This window comes from Podarcis erhardii (assembly GCF_964252035.2).
Source record: "Podarcis erhardii genome assembly, chromosome: 15".
Lineage (NCBI taxonomy): Eukaryota > Metazoa > Chordata > Lepidosauria > Squamata > Lacertidae > Podarcis > Podarcis erhardii.
In genome coordinates this window covers 18129668-18153816 of record NC_138505.1, presented here as the reverse complement: position 1 = coordinate 18153816, position 24149 = coordinate 18129668, and the positions used below count along the sequence as shown (strand labels likewise).

Here is a 24149-nt window from a genome sequence, read left to right as displayed (position 1 = left end):
TTCCACAGGGCGGGTGCCACTACCGAGAAGGCCCTCTGTCTGGTCCCCTGTAACTTGGCTTCTCGCAGTGAGGGAACCTCCAGAAGGCCCTCTGCGCTGGACCTCAGTGTCCGGGCAGAACGATGGAGGTGGAGACGCTCCTTCAGGTATACTGGACCGAGGCCATTTAGGGCTTTAAAGGTCAGCACCAACACTTTGAATTGTGCTCAGAAATGTACTGGGAGCCAGTGTAGGTCTTTCAAGACTGGTGCTATATGGTCTTGGCGGTTGATGGTGTCAAAAGCTGCTGAGAGATCCAGCAGAACCAGGAAACAGCTCTCAACTTTGTCCCTAGCCCGCCGGAGATCACCGACCAGTGCGACCAAGGCAGTTTCAGTCCCATGATGAGGACTGAATCCCGACTGGAAGGGATCCAAATGGTCCGCTTCTTCCAGGTGTGCCTGGAGTTGTTCAGCAACCACTTACTCAATCACCTTGCCCAAGAATGGAAGATTTGAGCCTGGGATATTATGATCTGTTCAAGGTCACACCTGCGTTTCTTGGTTCTGCCCAAAAGTAAAAGTATTTTACCACTCCCAGGCTAAACCATAAAGTTTTCCTTTACCCTTTAAACGTTTTCCCCCTCCCTACCAGTCCCTGCCATACAATGAAAAAAACAACAAAAAGATGGGAGAGAGTAAAAAGTCCAATAAACAAAAAAAATTTTTTTTTAAATTTCTTCGCACGTCCACCACATATGGTAGAAATTTCCCTCCTTGATCTTACATTTCCAGATTAAAAATTTTTTGGGAACTTATATATAATGAACTGAAAAAAAACACTTAAATACACTTTTGCTAAAAAACCTGAAGTCTTCCTTTTGGGAATGATTGGAGAAGAGATCAAGAAAGAAGATCAGACAATGTTCCAATATGCAACTGTAGCTGCCAGGATCCTGATAGCACAAAACTGGAAGACCCCAAATATCCCAACCATTAAAGATTGGCAAATTAAACTATTTGAATATATAGAATTGGCAAAAATGACGCAGAACATCAGACAACAAAAAGGTACAAAGTTTATTAATGATTGGACCAAATTTATAACATACATTGAAGCAGATTCAAGAGACCTAAAAACCACAGTAGGCTTAACATAATTCTTGCGATGTGTAGATGTTGTAAAATGAAAACTGTAGAAAGGAATTATTATGTTATATAGTCCAAAATCGAGATGGAGGGAAGTCAATTATCATTATGTTAGTATTTAGTGTTGTTTTTGTTTGTCTGTGTTTTTTTGTTCTGTTTTTTGTTTTTGTTTGTTTTTGTTTGGTTAATGAAAATTAATAAAAAGAAATTAAAAAAAAGTCCAATAAACCCATAAAAAACAGAAAATGACTGTTGTTGCTCTCAGACCCCTTGCACTCCAGCCAAATTTTCTATGTTCAAAATTATATACCCTATATCAAATAGGACATTTCTTACCCAGATCAAAGCCTAGAATTAAACAAAAACCAACAGAAACTATTAATATAGAGTTGTGTACTCTTCAGTAGTTCTTTTCCTTTTCAAAGAGGTGGCGGCAAATAAGAGGTGATCCAAATTTATAATTGTAATCCAAAATATAAATCCAAATGTATTGTTCTCCAATATATTGTAATCCAAGTCTTCCAATTTTAAGGTTTGAGAGATATGCGTCCAAGAATATCCAAAATTGTTGGCAGGTAGTATTGCATAAATTCCCCTGGTCTACAGTAGGTACTGAATATAACTCCAGCTATTCCAGGTTCTCTTTCCTTCTTGGGGAATTTCTTCCCCAATATAATAGAGTTCTGCTGCTTAGCCTCGGTTTTGTACCACCAAGTTCCAGGGCTTAAAATTAAAGCTTGTATTTCCACAACTCTTTTATACAAGTCTTTTTGCTTTCTACTCTGCCAAAGTACCAATCTGTCAAACTCTGTCCAGCTGTCAAATTGTATCCCACGAGTATCCAAAGGACAACTTGACACAACTGGAACTAATATGTGTCTAATAGAAAGAGAGCCCCTCAAAAGTCAGAATACTACAAAGTCTCCATTAGCTGCAATTACTCTCTGCTCCCATTCACAAAAAGTCCCCTTGCAGAGCTTGCCTGCAGAAATCGGAAGCTGACTTCCTTTTTACCAAATCAGTCAATTTAAACCTAATTTCTTCTCAAAAAGCTTTATTTGGTTTGTACCGTATTTTTTGCTCTATAAGACTCACTTTTTCCCTCCTGAAAAAGTAAGGGGAAATGTGTGTGCATCTTATGGAGCGAATGCAGGCTGCACAGCTATCCCAGAAGCCAGAAAAGCAAGAGGGATTGCTGCTTTCACTGCCCAGCAATCCCTCTTGCTGTTCTGGCTTCTGATATTCAGAATATTTTTTTTCTTGTTTTCCTCCTCCAAAAACTAGGTGCGTCTTGTGGTCTGGTGTGTCTTATAGAGCGAAAAATACGGAAAATCCACTGCTTGAGGTGGCGGTGTGTGGCTTTGGCTGCAGGAGCGGACTCAAGCCTCTTTCTTCCCTGACGCAGCGCCAGCAGCCGGGGGGGTCGGATTACGGCGAGTTACCAATGCTCCGCTAGACCCCTGAAGTCCCCACGCTTCCGTGGGGATTTTTCAGGGGGCGCCTAGCCCTGGTGCTCACCCTCAAAGCCCTGACAGCCTGGACCGTGTCCTTCCTTAATAGGACAACACGGAGCTCGCCACCATTTCCCTTTGCAGTGGACCGGAAGTCTGCGTCCTATTCCTCCTTACCTATCATCTCCCCATGCTGGCCTGTGGCATTATCTTCCTGTCAAGATCAGCACTAGTGACCTCCCATTTGGATTACTGCAATGGGTTCCACATGAAGGTGACCTTCAAAATGTTCTGGAAACTTTGGTTAGTGCTGACAATAGCTGTGGGGACATAGCTTGGGGCTGTGCAGCAGAACCATATCTCATCAGTCCCTCACCCTCTTTCGTAGATCCCAGTCTGCTTTCAGGTGTACATATCTGGTTGGAAGAGGTACATATAGAAAGATACTTCAGGTATCATGGCCCTAATTTTGAAGGGTAAATATATTCCCACCCTTCAGTTTCGCTATAATCCTGTCTAATGTTGGTGTAATTAAATGAGTTCATATCATTCACAAGGGCTTAGATTGGTCTAGTTTATTGTACAGGAGCTCCTCTGTTATTGCTAAATCTTTCAAATATTTTGAAGCAACAGTTAGTCAATGGAATGAGCTAACTTGGTGACCCAGTTGGATAGCTTTAAAAGAGGATCAGGCCAATTCATGGAGGAGGCTATAGGTACGTTTGCACAATTGTAGGCTGTAAGCCACTGCATGCTGCTTGCTAGGAATCACAAGTAGGAATAATTTTCTTGCACCCAGGTACTGCTTGCAGGCATCTCAAGAGGCCTCTTTTTGGTCACTGTGAGAACAGGATGCTGGATGAAGTGGGCCAATCCAGCAGGGCTTTGCTTAGGTACTTACAGATGTCATGGTGATTTTAATAAATCTGACTGGATAGAATTTTGGATCTGACCTTTTCTTCTTTCTTTAGGATTGGGACACTAGGAAAGGGGGATTGTCCCCCCACAGAAATGGAAGGCTGCCATTGGAAGACAAAGAAGGTCATTCATCTATATAAACCTTTCAAGAACTGTACCACATGCTGCAAACATTTCTTTGAGCTCGGAAATTCAAGTGGCCCCCAACCCAAATAGCAAATTGTTGAATGGCCTGCATCTGTAAGATGATGATGTGTCACTGGCACACCGTTGTCCTCTAACCGCTTCTTGTACAACAGCCCATCATCCCGGAGAACATCATACTCGCAAGTTAGAAGGAAAGTCTCCAGGAGCTGGCGGATTATGTCATCCTCCGCTAAAATGGGGGCAAACATTGTCTCACCAGCTCTTTTAACTTGTTCATAAAGTTCTTTTGAAAATGGAGCAGGTTCTACAGGAACATAGCCCCTAGCTTTAAATTCTTCTGGAATGTTATCAGCACTTATCCATTTTCGGAATTTCTCCTGCAAATCAGGAGGGACATGGGCACCTTTTATAAATGGGTCCACGTTCATGTCCTTCCCAGTGAGATATCTTAAACCAAATTTGATAACTCGTTTCCTGAACAAGGGAGGAACTGATTGGTTTTGCTGATAGGATGGCGAATTAAAGTCCCCTGGTTGTAGGAATGGGTTGATAAGGACCTGAGCTCGCAGTCTTGGGAGGCCCTCTCTGGTCACCAGTTCTTGACAAATAGCTGTTGCAAATGTGCCTCCGCTACTCTCCCCAGCAATGGCAATGCAGTTGGGGTCCACTCCGTATTCCTTTGCATTCTTCAGAAAGTGTATTGTAGCAGTTAAACAGTCCAGCACAGGGACTGGATAGGGATGCTCAGGAGCTAAACGAAATCTAAAGAGAAAACAAGATATCACCCACACTCAATATCATACACTTCACAGAAAAGGACCGTTTTCCTGCATTACGTATTGCAAGTGCTGGGAATCTTTTTCACCCCTAGGGCCACATTCGTTTCTGTGCAACCTTGTGGGGGCCACATGGCAGCTGTGGGTGGGACCTGAGACAAAAATGGAAAGCGAATGCAAATCTTCCCTGTGGACAAATAGGCTGTTTCATTACAACACACCTTTCTCCACCCTCCAGCGGCTTCCTTCTTGCTTTCCCTTGTCCATTAGCAGGCTCCACTGCAGCTCTCCTGATCAAGTTAGCAAGATTCCTAGCAATCACTCATACCAATGGGTACTAGTCACAAGGATGGTGTGCTGCCACCACTATCAGAAGCAGTAATGCTTCTGAATACCAGCTGCTGGAAATTGCAGCTGGGGAAGAAAGCTCTTCTGCTCAGGTCTTCCTTTATGACACCAGTCTTAAAATAACTATATTGGATCTGATATAAGAATTAGAGATCAAGTTGTATATACAAGGTGTGACTGGAAAGTTTGGTGAATGGTCACAAAAATGGGACAGTGAGAAATATTCAAGCATACAATTGGCATTGGAAACCCATGAAATACTCATAATTGTGTACGGAGATGAAGCTGTAACTCGAAAGACACTGTATGTGTGGTTTAAGCGTTTCCGTGAAGGGCGGCAAACCACTGAAGATGACCCTCGGTCTGGAAGACCATCGATGAGCAGAATGGCGGCAAATGTCAACAGAGTTTGTGAATTACTGATGCGGGATCGGCGTTTGCCCATCCGAATGATGGCGGAAGAATTGCGTATTCCGCATGAAATCATTACTGGGTTGTCCCACCCTCCATATTCTCCCGATCTAGCCTCAGTTGATTTTTTTCTTTTTCCAAAACTGAAATCTGCTCTGAAAGGGCATGGATTTTCCAACATTTCACACGTCCAAGCTGCTGTGACGAGGGAAGCTGTTGTCAATGGTGCATTGTATCAGATGGGGCCTACTTTGAAGGCCTGTAAGGTATGGATGAATCACTAGCCGGAATTAAGATTGCCGGAAGAAACATCAACAACCTCAGATATGCAGATGACACAACCTTGATGGCCGAAAGTGAGGAGGAATTAAAGAACCTTTTATTGAGGGTGAAAGAGGAGACCGCAAAATATGGTCTGAAGCTCAACATCAAAAAAACCAAGATCATGGCCACTGGTCCCATCACCTCCTGGCAAATAGAAGGGGAAGAAATGGAGGCAGTGAGAGATTTTACTTTCTTGGGCTCCATGATCACTGCAGATGGCGACAGCAGCCACGAAATTAAGAGACGCCTGCTTCTTGGGAGAAAAGCAATGAAAAACCTAGACAGCATCTTAAAAAGTAGAGACATCACCTTGCCAGCAAAGGTCCGTATAGTAAAAGCTATGATTTCCCCAGTAGTGATGTATGGAAGTGAAAGATGGACCACAAAGAAGGCTGATCGCCGAAGAATTGATGCTTTTGAATTATGGTGCTAGAGGAGACTCTTTTTTTTTTTTTTTTTTTTTAAAGATATAATATTTTATTTGGGTTTTTCAAACTTAAATGCAAAAATAAAAAACAGTATAACATATATCATAACATCTTTTCATAACATCTTTGGACTTCCTCCCGCCTCCCGCTCCCATTTGCATCATTGCCAATTCTTGCCAGCAATTTATCATCTTGTTTACACTCTTATGTCAAATTCATTTAAGTATAATCTATAAATTCTCCAAAAGGTTTATAATTTTTCCTCAAATTTACTTATCATCTTAATTCTCACTAATTTAGTGGTGCACAATTATTTATGATCTAGCATCCTTTCTTAGCATTCAACCAAATTACAGTATTTTTTTAAATAAATTTTGAATTTCTTCCAGTCTTCTTCGACTCTCTCCTCTCCCAGGTCTCGGATTCTGCCAGTCATCTCGGCTAGTTCCATATAGTCCATCAGTTGCATCTGCCACTCTTCCAGTGTGGGTAGTTCTTGAGTCTTCCAATTTTTAGCGATGAGTATCCTTGCTGCCGTTGTTGCATACATGAAAAATGTCCGGTCCTTCTTTAACACCTTCTGGCCGACAATGCCCAGAAGGAAGGTGTCAGGGCTGCCTCTAGGTCCCAGCTCACAGAGGACCAACGCCAGGCTGATATTATGTACAAAAGTCTTTATTGAAGTATAATTTCCATTTTAAAGCCAGAGCGTGCAACCCTACGTCTAGACTCTAGATCGGCGAAGTCCCCTCTGAGTCACTGCCCCTTCCGCACCAGTTTAAGATCCTAGCCCAGCTCCACCTCCTGCGCTGTTCCTTCCTCCTCTGGGTCCTTCTGCCCCCTGGGGTTTCCTCCCTCCTGGACTCTTCTGACGCTGACCCCCCTGAGTCTTGCCCTTCCTTCCGGCGGGCTTTAGGACCTGGCTCCCTCTCCGGGCTACCTGCTGTGCCGCTCGCCTGTACATTTGAACTTGGCGCGCGCGCCCAGCCGGTGACTTTCCTCTTGACCGTTTCCCCGCTCTCCGATGGAGGCGTGGCCAATCCTGACTCATCTCCTCCCTCTGGTGGTGGGAAGACTGGTCCCGATGCCTGGGACTCCTCCCCCCCACTACGCTCTGGTGGGGACGCTGGTCCTGATTTCCAACTGCTGCTCAGGGAGTCCCCGCTGGCCCCTTCGTTCTGGGGTTTCCCCCTTGGCACCCCCCTTGCCCTGGCCATCGGCGCTCCTCTCTGTGAATCTTCCGATTCGCTGGAGAGACTCGTGGAATCTCTCTGACCACTGTCACTGCCTACACCCCCCTCGTATTCCTCCTCCTCACTCTCCATTTGCTCCTTCTCCTGTGTCTCTGCTCCTGAACCCCTGACAGAAGGCCTCTGGTTTCTTGGTGAAGGTATACTTAAATACCTTTTTCAGCTCATTATATATCATTTCCCAGAAGGCCTTCACCCTAGGGCAAGTCCACCAGAGGTGAAAGAATGTTCCCTCATTTTCTTTACATTTCCAACATTTATTATCAGACAAATGGTATATCTTAGCAAGTTTAACTGGGGTCATGTACCATCTATATATCATTTTCATTACATTTTCCTTCAAAGCATTACATGCAGTGAAGTTCATCCCAGTGGTCCACAACCTTTCCCAGTCCTCAAACATAATATTATACCCAATGTCCTGTGCCCACTTTATCATAGCTGATTTAACCATTTCGTCTTGTGTATTCCATTTTAACAGCAAGTTATACATTCTTGAAAGTACCTTAATCTTTGGTTCTAACAGTTCTGTTTCCAATTTCGATTTCTCCACCTGGAACCCTAACTTTTTATCATTTTTAAAGACTTCTTTAATCTGAGCGTAGTGAGAGTCCCGTGGACTGCAAGAAGATCAAACCTATCCATTCTTTTTTTCTTTTTTTTAAATATATTTTATTAAGGGTTTTCTTGTTTTACAGTGTAAGTGTAATGCCTCGTGTATTTTTTTTCCCCCGTATAACATTTTTACAAATCCATTTCATTTGTTGAGGCATTAGGGGGAGAAGAAAAAAAAAAAAAGAAGAAGAAGAAAGGAGGGTGGAAGGAGGGGAGATGGATGGGGGTGGGGTGGGGTAGCGGTGTTTCTATTATGCTTAATGTATGTAGTTTGGTGTCAGCGTGCTTGTGTTGTTCACTTGTGTTCCTTTGGTGGTGAGAGAGGTTGGGGTTGGCCTAGGATGTGATTGTTTGTTTGTGATTGGCTGTGGTGATCTTTGTTTTCGTGTGTGAGTGAGGTGGGTGGGTGTTTTGGATCAAGTTAGCCATATTTATTTGTATGCTGTTGGTGGATTATTGTCATTGTCCTGTTGGGCTGTGTATGTGATAAAGGGGAGCCATACCGGGGTGAAGGTGTCTTCTTCTGTTTGTCCCCGTGTCAGTTTCAGTTTGTTAGTTAATTTTTCTAGTAGGGCTGTTTCCCATACTATTTGGTACCATTGGTCCATGCTTACTCCTGACAGGTCTCTCCAGTGTCTGGTTATGGTGTTTCTGGCTGCTGAAAGTAGGTGGGTTATGAGTTCTTTGTGGAGTAAATGGGCATTGTTGTCTTGGAAGATGTTTAGTAGGGCCAATTCTGGGGTGAAGTCTAATACTTGCTTTGTTATTTTACATATTTCTTGTATGGCTGTTGTCCAGAATAGTTGGATTTTGGGACACTCCCACCACATGTGGAGGTATGTGCCTGTGGAGGTGCACCCTCTCCAGCATTTTGGTGAGGTTCAAACCTATCCATTCTTAAGGAAATCAGCCCTGAGTGCTCACTGGAAGGACAGATCGTGAAGCTGAGGCTCCAATACTTTGGCCACATCATGAGAAGAGAAGACTCCCTGGAAAAGACCCTGATGCTGGGAAAGATGGAGGGCACAAGGAGAAGGGGACAACAGATGAGATGGTTGGATAGTGTTCTTGAAGCTACCAGCATGAGTTTGACCAAACTGCGGGAGGCAGTGGAAGACAGAAGTGCCTGGCGTGCTCTGATCCATGGGGTCACGAAGAGTCGGACACGACTAAACAACAACAAGGTATGTATGTTCAAATATTTCTCGCTGTCCGACTTCTTTGACAATTCACCAAACTTTCTGGTCAGGCCTTGTATTTTTATTTTAATAATGTTCAATGTTTCACTTTTTATTCCATTTAACCTTTAAAAATGAGCAAGACTTGGTGTGTTCTGCGGTTATGAGTCTCTGCATCCTACATTGCATTCCATCTTTCCTTATCTAACTCTGAAAGTGGTGTTTATCAGAAATCCTAGATGGAAGAATGTCAATAAAGAGTGATAATGGGCTAGCTTGCCAGGGCAACATGGGACATCCGATACCTAGAATGGTCCAACGACCTAGTCACTTGTGGGCATCCCAAGGTAGTAGTGGGGGGGGGGAGATTGATAGCAGGAAGACTGTGACCTTTCTTGACACATGTGAAGGGGAAGTTTTATGACTCTTTGTGTGCTGTGTTACTATATAAACCAGGGGTCGGCAACGCTTACTGGGCGTGGGCTGAACTACTCCCACGGAGATCGTCCGTGGGACAGACCGGCACAGCGCGACACTGGAAATCACGTCTGCGCACGTCCACGGTGCCAGAAATTTCCAGCACCGCTCGTGAGTCCCCGCACTGCGCTGCATCGGTTTAGTGCAGCACACGAGGGACTTGACCAGCGGGCTGCCCGGTTCCGGGGTGGCTCATGGGCCTGTAAAACGGTCTTCATGGGCCGCATCTGGCCCATGGGCTGCACGTTGCCGATCACTGATATAAGCTTTCGAGCTGATGTGCCTCGGACAGACCTTCTTAACGGGCACATTGAATTGAGCTCTGTCCTATTGCAATAGATAAATAAAAACACCAGGTGCCTAACCAAGATGCTGGACCTGAAAATAGTTTTCAGTGATTTAAAAGGTGGTTTCTCACCTGGGTAACGAACAAGGTGGTGTTGAAGTGAATTCTTACCACAGATCCCATTAGGTTTCCGAGCACAATTCAAAATGTTGGTGCTAATCTTTAAAGCCCTAAACAGCTATGACCCTGTATACCTGAAGGAGCATTTCCATCCCCATCATCCAACCCAGCTCTGAGGGTCTTCTTGTGGTTCCCTCATTGTGAAAGGTGAGGTAACAGGGAACCAGGTAGAGGGCCTTTTTGGTAGCTGCACCCGCTCTGTGGAATGCCCCCCCCCCAGCAGATTTCAAGGAGTTAAACATCTATGTGATTTTTAAAAGACATCTGAAGGCAGCCCTGTCCAGGGAAGTTTTTAGTGTTTGATGTATTGTCTTTTTACTATTTTTTTCATTGTGTGCATGGCAACCCAGTCAGATGGGCATCATAAAAAGAATTATTATTATCATCATCATCATTCCTCTGGGCACAGGAAAGGTTGGAAGCTGAGAGGCATTACGCATTGTTTCGGATACCAAGAGAGTGAAACCACTTACCCGACATTCACAACCACTGAATCACTTTCGTGGACAATAGAACAGCAGACGTTTTCACAGGCTCCTGGAAGAAAACACAAGCCCCACAACCCCTCCATTACAATTTCCCCTGCTCATTCACACTGAAATCATTGTGAGTTGACACCAGGCTTAGTCCTCCTAAAAGTAAATCTGTTGAAATCAAGAGATATAGCTGATTTAGATTGCCTTATTTATTTATTTTTATGTCATAAATTGCATACTCTATGCCATTTGATTGTAGAAAATAACAACTTTTAATGAAGTTCCTCTGGGAAAAACTCAGTTGCATTGAACTCTTTGTAAATGGGGCATTCTGTGGTTTTACCCTCTCCTGATCTGTAGCAGAGATCAAGCAGTGTCAGTGGGTAAAAAACAAAAACAAACTTCCACCCACATTTCTTGGCTTCTTTCCAGTTATTTCTGATCACCTCTTAAAGCCCTTTCATAGAAGTCCATGAAGTCCATGAAGTCATAGAAGTACATGAAGCAGAAACAGCTTCTTTGACATTTTTAGGATTTTTCAGCCCAGTATACCTGAAGGAGCGTCTCCACCCCCATCGTTCTGCCCGGACGCTGAGGTCCAGCACTGAGGGCCTTCTGGCAGTTCCCTCATTTCGAGAAGCAAAGCTACAGGGAACCAGGCAGAGGGCCTTCTCGGTAGTGGCGCCCGCCCTGTGGAACGCCCTCCCATCAGATGTCAAAGCGATAAACAACTACCCAGATGTCAAAGCGATAAACAACTACCTGACATTCAGAAGACATATTAAGGCAGCCCTGTTCAGGGAAGTTTTTAATGTGTGATATGTTAGTGTATTTTTGGTTTCTATGGAAGCCGCCCACAGTGGCTGGGGAAATGCAGCCAGATGGGCGGGGTACAAATAATAAATATATTATTATTATTATTATTATTATTATTATTATTATTATTATTATTATTTTCATTGACTGTGACACTAGTAATTTTAATTTTAATTTATATATTTCTACTTTTTTATTGAATTTATCTACCGCCCTATACCCAGAGGTCTCAGGGCCGTTCACAGAATTTCAGGGCCGTTCACAGAATTACTACAGAACTGGACGCCTTTGTAACAGGGGGCCTCAGACCCGTTTTCTTGCCTCATGGTCCCATCTTGCATTAAACTTAAACTGCCTACAGGGGCAGTACAAACCACCCGAAGCCCTCCATAGCAAACATTTCTGGACTTTTATACTAATGTGCCAGCCCAAATTCTCCTCAAACAATACAGTGAACCATTCTGAGACTCTTTCAAAGAACTTACGGATGCTTCCAAGGAGTCCAGCGCCTCCATGAAGATAGATGATTCCTCTCCTGTTCCCAGCAGCTGGTGTCTTGGGCCAGTACACCCTCACTGGCACCCCATCAAAAACCAGGTCCTTTCTGATCAAGTTTAAGTCCTTCTTTGTAGGTATGGCATCGTACACAGCCCTGCAGATGACATATCTATGGCAAATGCCCAGTTTTTCCAGAAACACTCCCTGTTTAAACCAAAACATTCAGCATTTATGATCAGCCTCAGATAGCTTTGCATATAAAAATCATATTTTGCATATATGCACTGCCTGTAGAATGAACCTCTCATATGTGGGGCAACTACATTGTACATTGGTACCTTGCTTTACAACCATAATCCAATCCGGAGATCCGTTTGTAAACCAAAACAGGTTAATAATAATAATAACAATAATAATAATAATAATAATAATAATAATAATAATAATAATAATAATAATTTATTTATACCCCGCCGATCTGGCTGGGTTTCCCCAGCCACTCTGGGCGGCTTCCAGCTGAATATTAAAAACAGTACAGCATCAGACATTAAAAACTTCCCTAAAGAGGGCTGCCTTCACTTGTCTTTTAAAAGTAAAATAGCTGTTTATTGCTTTGACATCTGCTGGGAGGGCATTCTACAGGGCAGGCGCCACTACCGAGAAGGCCCTCTGCCTGGTTCCCTGTAACCTTACTTATCGTAATGAGGGAACTGCCAGAAGGCCCTCGGCACTGGACCTCAGCATCCGGGCAGAACGATGGGGGTAGAGATGCTCCTTCAGGTATACAGGACCGAGGCCGTTTAGGGCTTTAAAGGTCAGCACCAACACTTTGAATTGTGCTCGGAAACGTACTGGGAGCCAATGCAGATCTCTCAGGACCGGTGTTATGTGGTCCCGGCGGCCACTCCCAGTCACCAGTCTAGCTGCCGCATTCTGGATTAACTGCAGTTTCCGGGTCACCTTCAAAGGTAGCCCCACATAGAGCGCGTTGCAGTAGTCCAAGCAGGAGATAACCAGAGCATGCACCACTCTGGCGAGACAGTCTGCGGGCAGGTAGTCTCAGCCTGCGTACCAGGTGCAGCTGGTAGACAGCTGCCCTGGACACAGAATTGACCTGTGCCTCCATGGACAGCTGTGAGTCCAAAATGACTCCCAGGCTGCGCACCTGGTCCTTCAGGGGCACAGTTACCCCATTAAGGACCAGGGAATCCCCCACACCAGCCCGCCCCCTGTCCCCCCAAAACAGCACTTCTGTCTTGTCAGGATTCAACCTCAATCTGTTAGCCGCCATCCATCCTCCAACCGCCTCCAGGCACTCACACAGGACCTTCACCGCCTTCACTGGTTCTGATTTAAAGGAGAGGTAGAGCTGGGTGTCATCTGCATACTGATGAACACCCAGCCCAAACCCCCTGATGATCTCTCCCAGCGGCTTCATATAGATATTAAAAAGCATGGGGGAGAGGACGGAACCCTGAGGCACCCCACAAGTGAGAGCCCAGGGGTCTGAACACTCATCCCCCACCACCACTTTCTGGACACGGCCCAGGGGAAAGGAGCGGAACCACCATATAACAGTGCCCCCAGCTACCAGCCCCTCTAGACGGTCCAGAAGGATGTTATGGTTGATGGTGTCAAAGGCCGCTGAGAGATCCAGCAGAACTAGGAAACAGCTCTCACCTTTGCCCTAGCCCGCCGGAGATCATCAGCCAGCGTGACCAAGGCAGTTTCAGTCCCATGGTGAGGCCTGAATCCCGATTGGAAGGGATCTAAATGGTCCGCATCCTGCAGGCATGCTTGGAGTTGTTTGGCAACCACCCGCTCAATCACCTTGCCCAAGAATGGTAAATTTGAGACTGAGCGATAATTGGCCAAATTGGCTGGGTCTAAAGATGTTTTTTTAAGAAGCGGTTTAATGACCGCCTCTTTCAGCGGATCTGGGAAGGCTCCCTCACAGAGGGAAGCATTCACTACCCTGCAGAGCCCATCGCCCAGCCCTTCCCAGCTCGCTTTTATCAGCCAGGATGGGCAAGGATCAAGGAGACAGGTGGTCGGTTTCACTTGTCCAAGCAGCCTGTCCACATCCTTGGAGGTAACAGATTGGAATTGATCCCATGTAACAGGACTAGACAGAACTCTAGCACTCTCCCGCCCTGGCCCTGCTCCCACGGTGGAGTCTACCTCCCTCTGAATCTGAGCAACTTTAACTGCAAAAAACTTTGCAAAAGCATTGCAGGAGATCTTGGGGTCCCTACCAGGTCCTGGTGGTACAGGTGGTTCTGATAGATTGCGAACCACCTGAAAAAGTCTCCTGCTGCTGTTTTCTGCAGATGCAATGGAGGCAGCGAAGAAGGCCCTCTTCGCCGTCGCCATTGCCACTTGGTAGGCTCGACGTTGAGCTCTAGCCCATGTCTGGTCTGATTCAGAATGAGTTTTCCACCACTGGCGCTCTAGCTGTCTCAACGATTGTTTCATCACCCTCAGCTCCGGGGAAAACCACGGGGCTGTCCGGGCTCCATGCAATCGGAGAGGGCACTTTGGAGTCAGACAGTCAATTGCCCTGGTTAACTCCGCATTCCAGTGGGCCACCAGGGAATCAGCTGAAAGGCCATCAACTTGGGATAAAACATCCCCTACCACTCTCTGGAAGCCAATTGGATCCATTAAGTGGCGGGGGTGGACCATCCGAATCGGTCCATCTGAATCAGACCATCCGAATCGGTCCCTTGGGTTGTAACCCAAGGCGCGCTTTCGCCACAGGGGCCTCCCCAATTTTTTTTTTCATAATCTAAAAAAATGGGTTGTAATCCAAAAAAAGGTTGCAAACCGGGACACGCACTTCCAGGTTTGACTTGTTTGTAATCCAAAATGTATGCAAACCAATATGTATGCAAAGCAAGGTACCACTGTATATCCTTTCATTCACCACTCACCTCTTGGAGTTTGGGCTGGCATGAAGCGCCCCCCCCCCAATAAGAATGTAAAAAGAGCCTGTTGGTCCCGGCCAATGGCCCATTTTCTCTAAACTAAAAAATCCCAAACACTGCAGCCTTTTTTAATGGCGGGGGGGGGGGGGAGTATCACCTCAACCCCTTGATTGTGATATATGTAAAACAAACTTACCAGTTCAAGGAAATATCCCAATGCAAAAGAAAAAATATATAATTTTCTGCCGTGGGTGATTCCTGGAGGAATGTGGGTCCTTGTAAAATGATAATAAACTCCCCGTGCAAACAGCAAGGAGTGAATGAAAATGGTCATATATAATATCAGCATCCACAGAGTTCCACCAAACGCCATTTCCCTTCAGCTCAGAAGCACAGAGGTAGGCACCTCCGCTTTGACCGATGCCAAGTGGCTTTTGTAGAAGAACAGTCTACAGCATGTGCAAGAGAACATCCTCGGCCAACCCACATTGCTTTCAATTGAGAAGAAAAAAAAGTAATTTTGTAATCTGTTCAGAGATTGCAGGCGTTCTTGCATTCCTGGTTGCTGTGGTTGTTTTTCAAACAGGGTGGAGTGTATGGGGAGGTGTGTCAATTTCCCCAACCCCTCCTCCAGAGGGAAGAGGTGCATGTGATTTCCATAGCCTCTGAAGGCCAAGCAGGTCACAACAAGCATCCTTCCTTACAAGAGACACTGACTGCTCTCGCAACACGTCTTCATTTTTGTGGTGCTTGCCCTCCCACACAAAATACTGTGGCGTCTTTCATCCCTCGTCATTCAGAGAGCGCACATTATCAGGGACGGCACATCAATGTCAGCGTTAACATCCTGCCAACAGCGGTATCACTGCCCCTGTCAGGACAGTGTGGTGAGCAAAGAGGTTGGCACTGTGCATGCACACAATGGGAGCCAATCCTGCTCTTGCACAGATTTGATTGCTGCACATGCAACTCCACTTTCATTTATTTATTTCGTTTATTTATTAAAAGAGGCAGCATCCAGCTTTTCAGTTTTCTCTGTGGACAGCTGGTCAAGCACGGCACAGCTGAGGACTCTGTAACTCTCCTCACTCTTTCTCTTGATGAGGAGCAGGAAATCGTTGAATGGGAAGGATTAGGTGTTCTCACACTGTAAGACATTTCCAAAGAAATCTCCCTCCCAGCAGCCACCAGAAGTAGAAATTAGCAGGACATTCTTGATTTTTCTGAAAGCCACCTGCTTCAGAAATGGGCACATTTATTTTTGAGGTGGCAAGAATACACAGAGGAATTATACCAGAAAGATATGGATGGCTCGTACACCCCAGGTAGTGTGGTTGCTGACCTTGAGCCAGACATCCTGGAGAGTGAAGTCAAATGGGCCTTAGAAAGAAATAACAAGGCCAGTGGAAGTGATGGTATTTAAAATTTTAAAAGATGATGCTGTTAAGGTGCTACACTCAATATGCCAGCAAGTTTGGAAAACTCAGCAGTGACCAGAAGATTAGAGAAGATCAGTCTACATCCCAATCCCAAAGAAGGGCAGTGCCAAAGAATGCTCCAACTACCGCACAATTGCACTCATTTCACACGCTAGTAAGGTTATGCTTAAAATTCTACAAGGAAGGCTCAAGCAGTATGTGGACCAAGAACTCCCAGAAGCGCAAGCTGGATTTAGAAGAGGCAGAGGAACCAGAGACCAAATTGCAAACATGCGCTGGATTATGGAGAAAGCTAGAGAGTTCCAGAAAGACATCTACTTCTGCTTCATTGACTATGCAAAGGCTTTGACTGTGTCAACCACAGCAAACTATGGCAAGTTCTTAAAGAAATGGGAGTGCCTGATCACCTCATCTGTCTCCTGAGAAATCTCTATGTGGGACAATAAGCTACAGTTAGAACTGGATATGGAACAACTGATTGGTTCAAAATTGGGAAAGGAGTACGACAAGGCTGTATATGGTCTCCCTGCTTATTTAACTTATATGCAGAATTCATCATGCGAAAGGCTGGGCTGGATGAATCCCTAGCCGGAATTAAGATTGCTGGAAGAAATATCAACAACCTCAGATATGCAGATGACACAACCTTCATGGCAGGAAGTGAGGAGGAATTAAAGAACCTTTTATTGAGGGTGAAAGAGGAGAGCGCAAAATATGGTCTAAAGCTCAACATCAAAAAAACAAAGATCATGGCCACTGGTCCCATCACCTCCTGGCAAATAGAAGGAGAAGAAATGGAGGCAATGAGAGATTTTACTTTCTTGGGCTCCATGATCACTGCAGATGGCGACAGCAGCCACGAAATTAAGAGACGCCTGCTTCTTGGGAGAAAGGCGATGACAAACCTAGACAGCATCTTAAAAAGTAGAGACATCACCTTGCCAACAAAGGTCCGTATAGTAAAAGCTATGGTTTTCCCAGTAGTGATGTATGGAAGTGAGAGCTGGACCATAAAGAAGGCTGATCACCGAAGAATTGATGCTTTTGAATTATGATGCTGGAGGAGACTCTTGAGAGTCCCATGGACTGCAAGAAGATCAAACGGATCCATTCTTAAGGAAATCAGCCCTGAGTGCTCACTGGAAGGACAGATCGTGAAGCTGAGGCTCCAATACTTTGGCCACCTCATGAGAAGAGAAGACTCCCTGGAAAAGACCCTGATGCTGGGAAAGATTGAGGGCACAAGGAGAAGGGGAGGACAGAGGACGAGATGGTTGGATAGTGTCTTCGAAGCTACCAGCATGAGTTTGACCAAACTGCGGGAGGCAGTGGAAGACAGAAGTGCCTGGCGTGCTCTGGTCCATGGGGTCACGAAGAGTCGGACACGACTAAACGACTAAACAACAACAACTGTTTCTGGTGAACGGAGGCGGGGGGAGGAGTGCGGGAAACTGAATGGGGAAACTGTGCCCCTAAAGAGCACAGGTCCCAAGTTATGGGGGGGGGGGAGTTCATAGCAGGAAGACGCTGTTGTGACGTGGGGTTTGTGATTTCAGCTCTCTTGACATAATATGCTGGAGACAGTTCTCTAGTAACACTTCTTTATTAAAGCAACAAGACTGGGACCTGAGGAGGGGAGAGCTACATTTATAGGGACAGGGAACTAGCTAGAAAGGATACATTTTGGAGGGAACAATATCAGGCAATCACAGTCCTGCCTTTTGGAGGAAACCAATAAGACAGAGGATCCAAATACAGCAGCTTAAATGAACCAATAGTAGCTGTACCCTCTGGAACCAAAAGGCAGTTACTTTACCCTAATGCAAATACAGACAATAATAATACAGATATAAAATCCTTTGACTCAATACACAACACACGCCATACTTGTTTTCTATCCAATGACCTATGACCTTTCTTGATGCATGTAAAGGGGAAGTTTTATGACTCTTTGTGTGCTGTGTTACTATATAAGCTTTCGAGCTGATGTGCCTCGGACAGACCTTCTTAACGGGCACATTGAATTGAGCTCTGTCCTATTGCAATAGATAAATAAAAACACCAGGTCCCTAATCAATATGCTGGACCTGAAAATAGTTTTCTGTGATTTAAAAGGTGGTTTCTCACCTGGGTAACGAACAAGGTGGTGTTGAAGTGAATTCTTACCACAGATCCCAGTAGGTTTCCGAGCACAATTCAAAATGTTGGTGCTAATCTTTAAAGCCCTAAACAGCTATGACCCTGTATACCTGAAGGAGCATTTCCATCCCCATCATCCAACCCAGCTCTGAGGGTCTTCTTGTGGTTCCCTCATTGTGAAAGGTGAGGCAACAGGGAACCAGGCAGAGGGCCTTTTTGGTAGCTGCACCCGCCCTGTGGAATGTCCCCCCCCCCCAAGCAGATTTCAAGGAGTTAAACATCTATGTGATTTTTAAAAGACATCTGAAGACAGCCCTGTCCAGGGAAGCTTTTAGTGTTTGGTGTATTGTGTTTTACTATTTTTTTCATTGGGTGCCACGCAGAGTGGCTGGGGCAACTCAGTCAGATCGGCATCATAAAAAGAATTATTATTATTATTATTATTACTACTGCTATTATTATTATTATCCAGAAGCAGCAGCAGCAGCATCATTCCTCTGGGCACAGGAAAGGTTGGAAGCTGAGAGGCATTACGCATTGTTTCGGATACCAAGAGAGTGAAACCACTTACCCGACATTCACAGCCACTGAATCACTTTCGTGGACTATGGAACAGCAGACGTTTTCACAGGCTCCTGGAAGAAAACACAAGCCCCACAACCCCTCCATTACAATTTCCCCTGCTCATTCACACTGAAATCATTGTGAGTTGACACCGGGTTAGTCCTCCTAAAAGTAAATCTGTTGAAATCAAGAGATATAGCTAATTTAGATGAGCTTATTTATTTATTTTTATGTCATAAATTGTATACTGTATGCCATTTGATTGTAGAAAACAACAACTTTTAATGAAGTTCCTCTGGGAAAAACTCAGTTGCATTGAACTCTTTGTAAATGGGGCATTCTGTGGTTTTACCCTCTCCTGATCTGTAGCAGAGATCAAGCAGTGTCAGTGGGTAAAAAACAAAAACAAACTTCCACCCACATTTCTTGGCTTCTTTCCAGTTATTTCTTATCACCTCTTAAAGCCCTTTCATAGAAGTCCCTTGGTACATGAAGCAGAAACACCTTCTTTGACATTTTTAGGATTTTTCAGCCCAGTATACCTGAAGGAGCGTCTCCACCCCCATCGTTCTGCCCGGACGCTGAGGTCCAGTACCGAGGGCCTTCTGGCAGTTCCCTCATTTCAAGAAGCAAAGCTACAGGGAACCAGGCAGAGGGCCTTCTCAGTAGTGGCGCCCGCCCTGTGGAACGCCCTCCCATCAGATGTCAAAGCGATAAACAACTACCTGACATTCAGAAGACATCTTAAGGCAGCCCTGTTCAGGGAAGTTTTTAATGTGTGATATTTTAGTGTATTTTTGGTTTTTATGGAAGCCACCCAGAGTGGCTGGGGAAATGCAGCCAGATGGACGGGGTACAAATAATAAATAAATAAATAAATAAATAAATAAATAATTATTATTATTATTATTATTATTATTATTATTATTATTATTTTCATTGACTGTGACACTAGTAATTTTAATTTTAATTTATATATTTCTACTTTTTTATTGAATTTATCTACCGCCCTATACCCGGAGGTCTCAGGGCCGTTCACAGAATTTCAGGGCCGTTCACAGAATTACTACAGAACTGGACGCCTTTGTAACAGGGGGCCTCAGACCCGTTTTCTTGCCTCATGGTCCCATCTTGCATTAAACTTAAACTACCTACGGAGGCAGTAGAAACCACCTGAAGCCCTCCATAGCAAACATTTCTGGACTTTTATACTAATGTGCCAGCCCAAATTCTCCTCAAACAATATAGTGAACCATTTTGAGACTCTTTCAAAGAACTTACGGATGCTTCCAAGGAGTCCAGTGCCTCCATGAAGATAGATGATTCCTCTCCTGTTCCCAGCAGCTGGTGTCTTGGGCCAGTACACCCTCACTGGCACCCCATCAAAAACCAGGTCCTTTCTGATCAAGTTTAAGTCCTTCCTTGTTGGTATGGCATCGTACACAGCCCTGCAGATGACATATCTATGGCAAATGCCCAGTTTTTCCAGAAACGCTCCTTGTTTAAACCAAAACATTCAGCATTTATGATCAGCCTTAGATAGTTTTGCATTAAAAAAACATATTTTGCATATATGCACTGCCTGTGGAACGAACCTCTCATATGTGGGGCAACTACATTGTACAGTGGTACCTTGCTTTACAACCAGATCCATTCTGAAGGTCTGTTTGTAAACCAAAACAGGTTGTAATTCAAGGCACGCTTTCGCCACAGGGGCCTCCCCGAAATTTTTTTTCATAATCCAAAAAAATGGGTTGTAATCCAAAAAAAGGTTGCAAACCGGGACACACACTTCCAGGTTTGACATGTTTGTAATCCAAAATATATGCAAACCAATATGTATGCAAACCAAGGTACCACTGTATATCCTTTCATTCACCACTCACCTCTTGGAGTTTGGGCTGGCATGAAACTCTCTCTCTCTCTCTCTCTCTCTCCCTCTCTTTCTCTCCCTCTCTCCATAAGAATATAAGAAGAGCCTGTCGGTCCCGGCCAATGGCCCATCTAGTCCAGCAGATTATTCCTCACAGTGCCTGTGGGAAACCTTCCAGCAGGATCTGAGCACAGGAGCCCTCTCCCCTTCCCCTATCTGGTGTACAGAAGCATTGCTACCTTGAGCTGTAGAGAGCAGAGCATAGCCATGCTGGCTAGCAGCCATCCATAGCCCTCTCTTTCATTAATTTACCTTTGGATTAACAGTGCTTTTTTCTGGCGGGGAACACAGGGGTACGCATACCCCTAAACATTTTGTGAATCTTTGTACTTTTGTCCATTTACTGTATTTATTTTTCCTGATTTGAACTATTACATGGTGATTTTCTTGAGTCAAAATGAGAGTTTTCTAAACATTTTTTTTGTAGAAAAAAGCACTGGCCATCACTGCCCCCTGTGAAAGAGACTTCCGTAGTTTGAAAATGTCCAGTGCGAACAAGTCCCCTCTTATAGCTTTCCTGAATCTTCCAACATTTAGTTCTAGTGTCATGAGACAGGGAGAAACATTTTTCTCTATCCACTTTCTCCATGACATGCACAAATTTTATAGACTGCTATCATGTCACCTGCAGCTTGCCTTTTCTCTAAATTAAAAAATCCCAAACACTGCAGCCTTTTTTAATTGGGGGGGGGGAGTATCACCCCAACCCCTTGATTGTGATATATGTAAAACAAACTTACCAGTTCAAGGAGATATCCCAATGCAAAAGATAAAAAATATAATTTTCTGCCGTGGGTGATTCCTGGAGGAATGTGGGTCCTTGTAAAATGAGCAAGGAGTGAATGAAAATGATCATATAGAATAGCAGCATCCACAGAGTTCCACCAAACACCATTTCCCTTCAGCTCAGAAGCACAGAGGTAGGGACCTCCCCTTTGACCGACGCCAAGTGGCTTTTGTACAAGTCTCCAGCATATGCAAGAGAACACCCTCAGCCAAGAAGAGGTGCATGGGATTTCTATACTCTGAAGGCCAATCAGATTAGGGCATGCATCCTTCTTTTATCTAAAATATTTTCCCTGCAACCCACCTTCACAAATTGTTCTTCACAAATTGTTCTCATTAAAACATTCTTCAACGCATCTTCACAAAGCGTTCTCATACTTTGGCCTCTTTCATCCCTCATGATTCAGAGAGCCCAGGTTCTCATGGATGGCACATTCATGCCAGTGTTGATTTCCTGCCAACAGCAGTATCACTGCACTTGCCAGGACATTGTGGTGACAAAAGAGGTAATAAATAATAATAATAATAATAATAATAATAATAATAATAATAATATATTATTTATACCCCGGCCATCTGGCTGGGTTTCCCCAGCTACTCTGGGTGGCTTCCAACAAAGTATTAAAATACAGTGGTCTGTTAAACGTTAAAAGCTTCCCTAAACAGGGCTGCCTTCAGATGTCTTGTAAGTCTGGTAGTTGTTCTTCTCTTTGACATCTGATGGGAGAGTGTTCCACAGGGTGGGTACCACTACTGAGAAGGCCTTCTGCCTGGTTCCCTGTGACTTAGCTTTTCGCAGTGATGGAACTGCCAGAAGGCCCTTGGTGCTGGACCTCAGTGTCTGGGCAGAACAATGGGGGTGGAGATGCTCCTTCAGGTATTCTGGACTGAGGCCATTTAGGGCTTTAAAGGTCAGCTTTGAATTGTGCTCGGAAATGTACTGGGAGCCAATGTAGATCTTTCAAGACCTGTGCTTTGTGGTCTTGGCGGCCGCTCCCAGTCACCAGTCTAGCTGCCGCATTCTGGATTAGTTGTAGTTTCCGGGTCACCTTCAAATGTAGCCCCACATAGAGAGCACTGCAGTAATCCAAGCGAGATATAACTAGAGCATGCACCACTCTGGTGCAGATAGGGTCTCAGCCTGTGTACCAGATGGAGCTGGTAAACAGCTGCCCTGGACACAGAATTGACCTTCACCTCCATGGGCAGCTGTGAGTCCAAAATGACTCCCAGGCTGCGCACCTGGTCCTTCAGGGGAACAATTACCACATTCAGGACCAGGGAATCCTCCACACCTGCCCGCCTCCTGTCCCCCAAAAACAGTGCTTCTGTCTTGTCAGGATTCAGCCTCAATCTGTTAGCTGCCATCCATCCTCCAACCACCTCCAGGCACTCACACAGGACCTTCACTACCTTCACTGGTTCTGATTTGAAAGAGAGGTAGAGCTGGATATCATCCGCATATTGATGAACACCCAACCCAAACCCCCTGATGATCTCTCCCAGCGGCTGCATGTAGATGTGGAAAAGCATGGGGGAGAGGACAGAACCCTAAGGCACCCCACATGTGAGAGCCCAGGGGTCTGAACACTCATCCGCCGCCACCACTTTCTGAACATGGCCCAGGAGGAAGAAGCAGAACCACTGTATGACAGTGCCCCCAGCTCCCAGCCCCTCTAGACTGTCCAGAAAGATGGTTTTTTAAGAAGTGGTTTAATGACCGCCTCTTTCAGCGGGTCTGGGAAGGCTCCCTCACAGAGGGAAGCATTCACCACCCCGCAGAGCCCATCGCCCAGCCCTTCCCGGCTTGCTTTTATAAGCCAGGATGGGCAAGGATCAAGGAGACAGGTGGTTGGTTTCACGCGTCCAAGCAGCCTGTCTACATCCTCGGGGGTAACGGATTGAAATTGATTCCATGCAACTTGACCAGACAGGGCTCTACACTCTCCCGCCCCAGCCCTGCTCCCACGGTGGTGTCTAGCTCCTTCCAAATATGAGTGATTTTATCTGCAAAAAACTTTGCAAAATCGTTGCAGGAGATCTTGGGGTCTTTACAAGGCCCTGGTGGTAAAGGTGGTTCCGTTAAATTGCGGACCACCTGAAAGAGTCTCCTGCTACTATTTTCTGCAGATGCAATAGAGGCGGTGAAGAAAGTGTTCTTCACCGTCGCTATCGCCACTTGGTAGGCTCGACGTTGAGCTCTAACATGTGTCCGGTCAGATTCGGAGTGAGTTTTCTGCCACCAACGCTCTAGCCGTCTCATCACCCTCAGCTCTGGAGAAAACCACGGGGCTGTCCGGGCTCCATGCAATCGGAGAGGGCGCTTCAGAGCCAGACAGTTGATAGCCCTGGTTAACTCCGCATTCCAGCAGGCCACCAGGGAATCAGCTGAAAGGCCATCAACATGGGATAAAGCATCCCCTACCACTCTCTGGAAACCATTTGGATCCATTAAGTGGAGGGGCGGACCATCCAAATTAGTCCCACCTCCCTGCAGAGGGGGAAGGGTCCACCAGGTTTCTCTTACACATAGCAACCCAGGCCTTGTGGGCGGGGGGGGGGGAGGGTTGCAGTGATTTTTAGGAAGTCATTAGTTTGCACCAGCCGTCCTATTGGGAAGACCCAGTTCTCTGAGTGCATGTTCTGGAAGTTGGG

At 45.3% G+C, this 24149-nt stretch overlaps 1 protein-coding gene and 2 long non-coding RNA genes across 3 annotated transcripts in view; 1 reads left to right on the top strand and 2 right to left on the bottom strand.

Annotated features, from left to right (window-relative positions):
* LOC309330498 overlaps positions 1–18783 on the top strand; it is a 52668-nt gene extending 33885 nt beyond the window's left edge. The window contains exon 3 of the long non-coding RNA XR_014151447.1: positions 18687–18783. This is a non-coding gene — a long non-coding RNA (uncharacterized lncRNA). The remainder of the gene's footprint in view (positions 1–18686) is intronic.
* LOC309330389 (arylacetamide deacetylase-like 4) lies at positions 3139–16034 on the bottom strand. Its single transcript, XM_081841989.1, has 4 exons — positions 14830–16034; positions 11694–11910; positions 10390–10453; positions 3139–4405 (listed from the first exon to the last, which is right to left on the bottom strand). The coding sequence occupies exons 1-4, from the start codon at positions 15004–15006 to the stop codon at positions 3625–3627; spliced, it is 1239 nt and encodes a 412-aa protein (XP_081698115.1). The 5' UTR covers positions 15007–16034; the 3' UTR covers positions 3139–3624.
* On the bottom strand, positions 18709–21539 carry LOC309330486. The gene is made up of 3 exons (XR_014151423.1): positions 21445–21539; positions 20057–20269; positions 18709–18846 (listed from the first exon to the last, which is right to left on the bottom strand). It is a non-coding gene; the product is annotated as an uncharacterized lncRNA (long non-coding RNA).
* Between the last annotated feature and the right edge of the window lie 2610 nt (positions 21540–24149).